Genomic DNA, 10,978 nt, shown 5'->3' with positions numbered 1-10,978 from the left:
CTAATTTATACTGCCAGACCTGCAGTAAATTCATTCAATCTCATCTGCTAGAAGGATGCTTTGATGGAACATTCTGAGAAGCACTCTATTAGAGAATGTGAATATAACAAATAGAAATTGGATTTTGGTTGTGATACTTTAATGTATCATTGATTGTATGAGTTATGAAAGTCATGTATGATACCAGGAACTTTTTCTCTGTTCCCTCATTGCTTTCTACGTACCCCAACTAGATGTGCCTGGAGGCCTCTGATTAGCCTACAGTCCTTCATTCTCTCTCCATTTTGTTTGATTCCAGTTTAAAAGATAGAATTATAAATTATGTTGGCCTGTGTACATGAGTTTGGATTAAAGCAAGGTCCTGTTTGCCTTGTTGACCATTGTCTAGACTCCTTGCCCCAAAGCATAAACAGTATAGTCCTTGTGTCTTGGATGCTAGATGATCCCTATGGCCTTGAAGTTCATGATTTACTCTGTGCCCCGATACTCACTTCTTTCTCTATCCCTGCTCTTCTTGAATGAACATTTTGCCACCCACATCCTTCCTGGTTTGACAGACTTTGTTATGTATGTATGTAAGTACGTATGTATGTATCTATCTGTCCATCCAGATATATATTTTTAACAAGAACAAGTATCTCCGTCAGCTAACTCTATTTTATTTTCTTCAAAACTTGACATATTTCAGTGTGTAATATTCTTTTTGTCAGTAACTTTAGAAGCCACTCGCTTCTCAAATGCATCTGTAAAATTTTGCTCCTGGATGAAACAAAACAAAACAAAAGAGAATAGCATTTTCAAGGTATTGTAGACCTTCAACCAATTTGAAAGTAAAACCTTAATATCAACCCTCCAAATGCCAAGTGATTCCATGTTATATATGAGGTTCTTGACAGAATTATAAAGCATGCATTTGTTTTCTTATTAGTAGAAAGCTTTCCTTAAAGTTTCATAAAAAATGGCATGTTGTTTTGAGATTTACTTACATTGTGTGTAGTAAAGGTGTTTTTACATATTCATATTTTTTGTTGTCTTTTTCCCTGGGAACTTTTAAGCAGAATTATTAGAGTAGAATTTCAGAAGAATAACTTGTAGTTACCTGTGTCAAAGCATATATATATGGCTCAATTTTCAAAGGTGGCCATAGAAGGACTGGTGGCCTTTTCACAGGGGTCTGTGTTTTCATTAGGTGAAACACCTAGGCATTGACAGGACTTGTCATGGACGTGGCTATGTGGCTGTAGGGAGAGCCCGAATCCTGTTTGCAATCTTGGAAGCTTCAGGGATGCCCTTTGCCTGGAAACCAAGGCTCTTCTATATTTTTCTTGACCTGGCTGTAATGCAAGTTTGCATGTGATCAAGGAATGCATGGGATCGAGGATTTAAAATGCATGTGATCAAGTACCCGAAAGCCAATGTCAGTCCCATCACCTGACATTTTGGGGATAGTGTTTCCTGGTCCCCATACTATGGGAGTTCCCAAAGTTATATACTCCTGGGTCCCTGTTACTGCGTCTGTGTAGTATTGCCCTTTGGGAATATTTGTTTTCCTTGCTGGACTCAAAGATCCACAAGGGCTAGGGGCATGTCTGTGTGATTTACTAGTGTATGCTCCAGCACCTAGCTCAGGTTTATTGGTGCTCAGTAAACATCTGTCACTGATAAATTAGGACTTACCAGAGAACCTGGGTGATGAAAGAGTTGTGAATGATTTCATTTGAAGGGATTGTAGGCTTTCAACCGAAAAATATTTGGGGGCATGACAGACGAAATAAAATATTTGAAAGAAAATCAGTTGGAAAGAGGAAAAAGCCTTGGAAGCAGTGTGATAAGCTAGGAAGAATCTGCCCCCCCCCGGAGTTAGACAGTTCTGGGACAACATTTGGGCTTTACCATCTTCAGTCGTGACAAAGAGCCACATGTTCAACCGCTTTGTCTCATCTGTAAGATGAGTATATGAATGCTAACCCACAGCTATATTACAAAGATTATAAGATCCACTCATTTAGTGAAGTGTTTCTCATGAGTAGTTGCTACCAAAATACTGGATGCTATGAGTGGTTATTATTCTTTCTCAGTACAATTCCCAAGTAAAGAACTGAGAAAAATAGACACAAGTATGTCACAGGTGTATTTCAACTCAATTAAAATCAGATCTTTCTAACATCTGAGCCATGCAATATGAAAATGGATCATCTTGAGGCAGTATCCAAATTGTATATTCAGAGAAAGCATGCTCTAGGCGTGCAGGTTGGTGGACCCTCTATGATTATGTTATATAGCCGAGTACATGAAACAATTAGACTTTAAGCACCTACCCAGGACAAATTGTATGTGGTTTTTGTTTCTTTGTGTGTTTACTTCTCTCTCCTTCATAGAATCAGCATTCAAAAAGTCGAGTTAATTAGACAGGTTAGGCTACAGATATCTTACTTGTGTTATTAAAAAAAACAAATTTAAATAGATTTGACCTAATGATGATATATTGTTGTTTGTTTTTTACTTGGAGGTTCTCTTCTCATCCTTCACCCTTGGCAGATTAAGAATTAGATACATTAAATATTCTTAAACATAGCTTTAAATTTTAAAAGGCATAATCATGGAAATGGATCACTGGAAGAGTGCTTTGTTTAATTGGGTATATTTCATGTTTCAGTTTGGGAAGCAGCACATAGAGAACCTCTTCAGTGACCTACAGGATGGGAGACGCCTCCTAGACCTTCTGGAAGGCCTGACAGGGCAAAAACTGGTATGTGACTTATTTATAAGAAAGTTCACATTAACCTTAGGAGAATTTACTAAGACACCGGAAAATAACTCAGTATATTTGTTCTAGATCTAATAACATTCACTCATTTAATAATTGCTGATTTAACTAGCAATACAGGACCTATTCCTGAATAAAACAATCTTGCAATATGATTTTCATTTTGGCATATTCTATCATACACAGAAATAGAAGGTGAAATTTTTCAGTCACATAATTTATGTTAATTAATAGATATTATTTGCTTGTAATGTTTGGTGTCTTTGTTATTGAATGTTTTATAAGGCTTTTATTAATCATGATCTTTTAAGTTTAATTTCGCTTTTTATTGTGACAAGAACACTTAACTTGAGATACGGAAAATTGGGAGTTGCTGGTCAACAGGTATAAAGTTTCAGTTATGCACAAAGAATAAGTTCCAGACATCTGCTGTACAACATTTTTTCTATAGTTAATAATACATATCTTCCTTGACTTACCATGGAGTTACGTCCCTATAAATCCATCACAGATTGAAAATATCCATAAGTTGAAAATGCATTTTGTATACATAATCCACTGAACTTCATAGTTTAGCCTAGCCTGCCTTAAACATGCTCAGAATGCTTACATTAGCCTACAGTTGGGCAAAATCATCTCACACAAAGCCTATCTCATATAATGTATTGAAGAGTATACTGAAAGTGAAAAACAGAATGGTTGTAAGTGTATTAGTCATTTACCCTCCTGATCGCATGGCTGACTTGGACCTGTGGCTCACTGGCCCTGCCCAGCGTCAACAGAGTACAATACTGGATATGGTTAGCCTGGGAAAAGATCCAAATTCAAAATGTGAAGTACGGTTTTTGCTGAATGCACATCACTTTTGCACCATTATAAAGTTGAAAAATCCTAAATCGAACTTTCATGTTGGGGACCATCTGTACTTTGTTGTGCACTTAAAAAAATTTCTTGAGATGTAGATCTCGTTTTAGAAGTCAATATGACAGGCATCATAATGGTAGAATTTCTAAAACTCCACAACTGGATAAATGAGCTAATCTGCATATTGTAACACACTATGCAAATGGCAGTTTAGAAATTATAGGATGAGGTGGGATTTTGGGGATTGAGAGTGAGGGTTAGAGGACCAAAGATGATTGAGGTTTTGAGCTTCACTGATGAAGGCACTTAAGGTAATGTTGACAGAAATGTTTTCCCTTAGCCCTATTTGGCATTATATAATTTTTCTAGTCTCAGGTCTCTTTTATACTTTCCTTAAATGTGTAGAAATTACCTCACTTATCTACATTACTAACGAGTTCTTATGCAATGTTGTTTCTCTTTCCTGGTCATGCAGTAATCCCCAACTGGGCTGTGGAATGAAGAGATGGTAACCAAAATAGCTTTTTCGAAGCAAAGATAATGCTCTCATTTTTCTTGAGGAGTGGTTGATTCATGCTAAGAAAGTCCTCTGACAAGGACAATTAACCCAAAGCACTTAAGTGTATTATATTAATGCCTCACAGCCTATGCTCATTTAAAATATTCAGACTTTGAAGTGAAATGTATAAATGGTTTCATTTCTAGTAGATTGTCCCTCTCTGCCCGGCAGTAAACATTGTTTCATTTTGCTTTCAGCCAAAAGAAAAAGGATCCACAAGAGTTCACGCCCTGAACAATGTCAACAAGGCACTGCGGGTCTTGCAGAAAAATAATGTAAGTGGAGACCTGGACAGAGTCTGCATACCATGAGACAGCATGCTTAACGTTTGAGCGAGGGCTTTGGCCCCCAAAGCAGGGAAAGCTTCTGAAGTTCTCTTGTAAATCAAAGTAGTGATTTTTAAGTGTACGTGTTCTGGTTCATGGGCATCTGCTGGTGGCTAATATGATTCAGGAAGCAAATGTATGCAGTCACAGGGGGCAGGGAAGGGCATGACTCAGACCTGAGAGGGCACTCTGTGTTGTTTTCAGGTTTTACTTGATGCAGTTACATTTGGAGGACAGATTAAGTCCTGTGGTGAACCTCAGTTTCTTAGAGAAGCATTCTGTGCAACAAATGGCTTTTACTAGGCTGAATATTATTTTTTATGTATTAAGTGTGTTCAGACATGATGATGATAAAGTTTTTTTTGAATTAAGGCAACATTTATTAGACACCACACCCAAGTAGGAAAGTTACACAGCACAATCGCTATTTCAACTTGCAGAACTGCAAATTTGTTTCCTATTGCTAGGTTTGATTTAGGTGAACTAGACGAAAATACATGTATGATATAAGAAAGTCAACAATTATACCTAAATGAGTATGTAGATGAAAGGAGTTCTGGTCTCCTTAGAGTGGCTTGGAGATGCCTCCCCTCTGCCATGATATTAGAGGCAGCCCTCCTTTCTCACCAACTTCCTGTAATCTTTCTAATCGACCAATACATTTACCAGGCACTTAGTAGCTTCCTAATTACATTACATCTCTTTTTCAAGGATAAATTCAAATAAATTGCTTCCATACTCTTACAATAACCATCATCAGTGACAGATGAGTCATGATGTGTACTCCCCCAAATGTTGTTCAGCTCATCTGGTACAGAGAAGGCTTCACATGGGAAATGGTATTGAAGGCTGTGCAGCATTTGGTTGATTTTATGAATTTAGGGTTATTGTCATATTTAATCTATGAAAATTGCTTCATAGAAACATTATACATTTTTATTATTTTCTGAAGTGATTAACTGTATATTTTCAAATTTTCAGGCAGAATTTCAAAGTGCAGACAAAGACAGTCTATAAAATGTTTGCCTCAATATTTGTCTGATAGATCCTTTTGAAAGATCAATATCACATAAATTGAGAATATTGTTTAGAGATATCAGAATTTACATGAAGAAAAATCTTTTTCAGTTCCCCATATTCCATTACAAAAGATGAAAGCAAGGAAGACAGCAGAAAATTCAAGGAATTATTGGATTCAGTCTATTTAATGTAGTTGATCTATTCCCACCAAGAAAATATCATTTTTAAGCAATAGGTTGCTGGATTGCCTCTAAAATAGTAGATTAATGTAGCCATAGATTTTGTTTGATAAGAGGTTTTTTTCACATAGTGGTTATTGGTTATGAATTTCGGGGGTTCCTGTATATGTTATAATTATTAATTTCACAGTTTTCAATATAAGACCAGAAGGAATTCTGGCAATAAAAGAGAGAAACCATAAAAGAAAATCTCTGACTTTGGGATAACCAAATATTTCTTAGATGTGAAACCAAAGGCATGATTCAAAAAGAGAAAAATTAACTTGAACTTCATCAAAATTATGAGTTGTTCCTATGTTCTGGATATGAATCCTTCGTTTTATGCATTGCAAAGCTATTTTCTGCCTCTGGATTACATTTTTACTCAATGATAAAACAAAATTCTTCATTCTGGTGCAGTTCATTTTTATAAATGTTCACTTTATAATTTTGTGTCCTTTTTAAGAAATATTTGCCTGCCCAAAACCATTATGATATTATATTTTGTTGTCATCTATATAGGCTTCTTTGTTCTACAATTTGAATTTGGATCTATATTTCACCTAGAGTTGATTATTGAATTTGGCATGAGGAATGGGTTAAGATTCAGGTTCTTTTTTTTCATTGGGAATCAAATTGTCCAACACCATTTATTAAAAACAATGTTACTTACTCATTGCTCTCTAATATTAGGTGTGTCATAAAAATTTCTCAATACAAATGTTCTGGCTTTGGACTTCAGTTCACTTCCATTTTTCTCTTTGTTTATACATGCACAAATACCGTACCCTATGGATTACTGCAGTTTTATAATACACCCTGGTATCTGGTGAACTAGGTTCCCCCACTTTTTTCTTGTTCAGTGTTTTCTTAGTTATACTGACCCATTGTATTTCTCTCTTTATTTTACCATCATCTTTTTAATTTCCACATAAATCCTGTTTGGAATGTGATCAACAATGAGTTAAATCTATAGATCTGTTTGGGAAGATTTGATACCTTTATACTATTGAGCATTCCAGATTTCTTCTATGATTTTCCTCTATATTTTTAAAAATTTTAGGTTTTGCAGAATGAGGGAAAAAAATCCAATAGAAAAAATGGGCAGAAAATTTGAACAGGAACTTCACAAAAGAGGATTGTTCAAAAATTGAAGAATAATATAAAAAAGTGTTCAACCTTAGCAGTAATTAGGGAAATCCAAGTTAAAAATGCAATGAGATGCCAATATGAATTCATAAAAAATGGCTGAAATTAGTAGGGCTAATAACGCTGAGGGTGAGGATTTGGAATAACCTGAACTCCCAACTGGTGGAACTATAATTCAGACAACCACTGAAAATAGTTGGGCATTATATACTAAATGCAAAACTGCATAATTCTTATAACCCAACGGTTTTGTTCTGAGGTGTATAACTACCATTTCTGTGCATGTATGCGTGTGTGTTGTGTGTGTGTACGTGGAGAGAGACAGAGAGAGAGAGAATGTTCAGCAAAAGAAGTGAGACACAGAAGTATACCTACTATAATCTCTTTTAATTAAATTTCAAAACAGGCAAAATGTTTCCATAGGTTTAAAAGCCAGAAGAGTGGTTACATTTTGGAAGGAGTGAAGCAGTAAAATGCACGAGTGAATCTTCTCAGGTGTCGAAAATATCACGTAGTTACACAGGAGCATTTGCTCTGAGAAAATTTTCCAAAGTCTACACTTAAGTACACTTTCCTATATGTATGTTATATTTCAATTCCTATTTTTAAAAAGGTTTAAAAAACAGAGGAACCTATAAACGTAAAATAAATCTAACCTTACAACCTCCCAAATGCCAAACAATGGCCTATTTATCAATCTGACAATACACCCTGTATTTTCTCATGCAATTGTTTAATGAAATGTGATAAGTGAATATACAAAATTAGAATATGATTAATGCATTTTATAGATCTTTTCTCAGATGGTCATATTTCTTCCTGAAAATAGAAAATCTTGAAACCTCCCATTGTTCAGCAGGCAAAGACCCTGAAATGAGGGCTTCAATTTGAGAAGGAGCCCTTGAGGAGCGGATTTCCACAATGCTCCCATCTGATCAAGGGCCTTAATAGGGAACGGCATAAAATTGAGGTCTCTGTACAAAAGGACAGAGTCTCAAGTAAAACATTTTCAAGTGGAAACCAAAACCCAGAGTGAAATAACCTTTACTTGAAGTAGCCCCAGGCTAAAAGACACAGAATATAAATGTTCAAAGGTAAATTTATTATCACTTTATACTTCTCCATTATTTTGTAACAGAAGAAAGTACAAAAGAAATGGAAAAGATTCCAAGGAACGTGTTTATTAGTCTCTGATTATTAGTACAAAGAGTAAACATACAATTAAATCAAAGAGAATGTTCAAGAGCAGGATTTTTTTTCCCTAAAGATGGGCTTAGGTATTCTATATTAGATGAATAAATGAGCCTGGGGCAGGATATCTATAAAATGGCATATTAAATAAAACAGTAGAAAAGAGTATTTCAAATTTCCTTTTAAAAATCACAGATTCTCAAATTAGAATCAACTATAGAAGGCATCGATTGGACATTTGGAGTAATCATACCTTAAACAATAATGTTAGTATATTTTTATTCAGCACATTATTTATTGAGTGTCTCCAGTGTGTTCGGTTATATTCTAGATGGTAGGAATACTATAGTTAGTGATCAGAACAGACACAACCCTTTATGTTATAGAGTTTATAGTCACATACCAGGGGACAATAAACATTTAGAGTGTAGTGATAGCTAAGTGTACAAATAAGAGATCAACAGAACAGGAGGTGTGGGAAGACCTCTCAGTTAAGCTGTGATATGGCTAACGCCTGGAAGGAAGAGAGGAAATAAGCCATGGGATTATCAGTAGGAAAATGGTCCAGGCAGAGTGTTAGAAAGACCTTGAAGAGAAAAAAAAATATTTGCAAATAGGACTCACTAGATGGACAGGACTGAGTGTGGAGAAAACACAGGAGAGCAAGGGATGGGAGAGGTAGCAGGGTGGCCATGGGACAGGGGGAAAACATGGGAAGACATGGTTAGGCTTTGAACTTAGTGCTGAAGAAGATGGCAGTGACTAAAAATAAAGGCACTACTATATATTGAACTGCTAATAAAACACGTTCTTTTAAAATTAGAGGGAAAGTTAATAAATAATAACAAAGAAAAACTTACGAGTATTTAAAAAGAGTACCATTTTTATCCAGGAAAGTTATAATCGGTAATTAAAACATAATACAAGGGAACCCAGGTGGCACAGTCGGTTAAGCATCTGACTCTTGGTTTCAGCTCATTTCCCAGGCTCAGGTCATGATCTCAGGGTTGTGAGATTGAGCCCTGTGTTGGGCTCTGCGCTCAGTGGAGTCTGCTTAAGACTCTCTCTCCTTCTCCTTCTGCCCCTCTCCTGCTCTCTTTCTTTCTCTCTTCAGAATAAATACATCTTTAAAAAAATAAAACATAACACAACTTACTGCGTAATAGAAATACTACTAAAACCACAAAGAAAATTTAATGGAAATATATTTTTTGATATTATAAGCTGCTTTATTTTTCTAAGAATTAGAACGTCTTTGCAATGCACATGGGTGAAAATCCCCTACTGATAGAGAGCTCTAGTTGGGTTAAAAGGCTGCTGATAGGGGAAGCGCCAGCTAAAGCAAATCATTAGCATAAAGCTAAAGCACAGGGCCTGGCAAATGGCTGCCAGGGACACTACACAAAAGGAATGTCTTTGAAGCCCCTTTGTGGGGCCCTGCAGCCACCCACTGTGTTCCCTTGGGCCCCTTGGGTGGAAGGGATCCTATAAACCTCTTTGCATCCATATCCCCTCTGCCCCATTTCTGTCTGGTCTTCTTCACCTCATCCTCCATCCTGGCCATCTCATCGAATTCTCTATCATCTCCTCACTCATCACATGCATATCCATATCGATATGGCCTCATATTCCTTGAGGCACGGAGCCTGCCCCTTGCTGGTTTTTCTTCCGGCCTTCCTGGGTTCACCATCCCCAGCTGGGCACTTTTGTGTAGGCTTTGGCTCAATGGCTGGCTTTCCTTCTTCTTTTGGCTTTCCCTCACTCTCTCTGGGTTTTCTTCTTTTGGCTTTGCCTTGCCCTGTGGCTTTCCCTCGTTCGCTGGCTTTCCGTCTTTTGGCTTTGCCATACTCCCTGGTTTTCCCTTGTCCTTCACAATTTTCTCATTTTCTGCCTTTCCCTTGTGATTTGTCTTTCCCTCATTTTCTGACTTTTCCTTGTTTTCCAGAGTACAAGCTGCTTCTGGTTTTCCCGTGTCCTGTGGAGTTCTTAGTATTCTCTTTTTCCTGGGTTCTCAGGCATTCCTTCATTTGCATTGCAGAGTTTTTCCATGTTGAGGTTTCCTGTCCTGCAGGGCTTCTGGATAGGTTCCCCCTCCTTTTGTAGCCCTGCAGAGCCTGGCAGGGCCAGAGCAGGCCTGTGCTTCCTGGGGCTCTCCCAAGTCCAAAGGCAACAGCAGTGGACTGGACCGCAGGGTCAGAAGCATATTTTTTTAATTTTATTTTATTATTATATTATGTTAGTCACCATACAGTACATCCCCAGATTCCGATGCAAAGTCCGATGCTTCGTTAGTTGCGTATAACACCCGGTGCACCATGCAATACGTGCCCTCCTTACTACCCATCACCAGTCTATCCCATTCCCCCAACCCCCTCCCCTCTGAAGTCTTCAGTTTGCTTCTCATAGTCCATAGTCTCTCATGTTTCATTCCCCCTTCTGATTACCCCCCCTTTCTTTATCCTTCTTCCCCTACTGTTCATCCTAGTTCTTATGTTCCATAGATGAGAGAAACCATATGATAATTGTCTTTCTCTGCTTGACTTAATTTCACTTAGCATTATCTCCTCCAGTGCCGTCCATGTTGCAGCAAATGTTGAGAATTCGTTCTTTCTGATAGCTGAGTAATATTCCATTGTATATATGGACCACAGCTTCTTAATCCAGTCATCTGTTGAAGGGCATCTCGGCTCCTTCCATGATTTGGCTATTGTGGACAATGCAGCTATGAACATTGGGGTGCATATGGCCCTTCTCTTTACTACGTCTGTATCTTTGGGGTAAACACCCAGTAGTGCAATGGNTGAGCCTGACGCGGGGCTCGATCCCGTAACGCCGGGATCACGCCCTGAGCCGAAGGCAGACGCCTAACCGCTGTGCCACCCAG

The 10,978-nt window shown here is 37.6% G+C and overlaps 1 protein-coding gene across 1 annotated transcript in view; it reads left to right on the top strand.

Moving 5' to 3' along the window:
* The window catches only part of DMD (dystrophin), a 2,070,581-nt gene that overhangs the window by 404,535 nt on the left and 1,655,068 nt on the right, over positions 1-10,978 (top strand). Inside the window, exons 3-4 of the mRNA XM_034649821.1 lie at positions 2,657-2,749; positions 4,388-4,465. Of these exons, the coding sequence (XP_034505712.1) occupies positions 2,657-2,749; positions 4,388-4,465 (171 nt within the window). The remainder of the gene's footprint in view (positions 1-2,656; positions 2,750-4,387; positions 4,466-10,978) is intronic.

This window comes from Ailuropoda melanoleuca, chromosome X (assembly GCF_002007445.2).
Source record: "Ailuropoda melanoleuca isolate Jingjing chromosome X, ASM200744v2, whole genome shotgun sequence".
Classification (NCBI taxonomy): Eukaryota; Metazoa; Chordata; class Mammalia; order Carnivora; family Ursidae; genus Ailuropoda; species Ailuropoda melanoleuca.
Note: the sequence above shows the minus strand (reverse complement) of the source record. Positions and strands in the feature narration are given on the sequence as shown.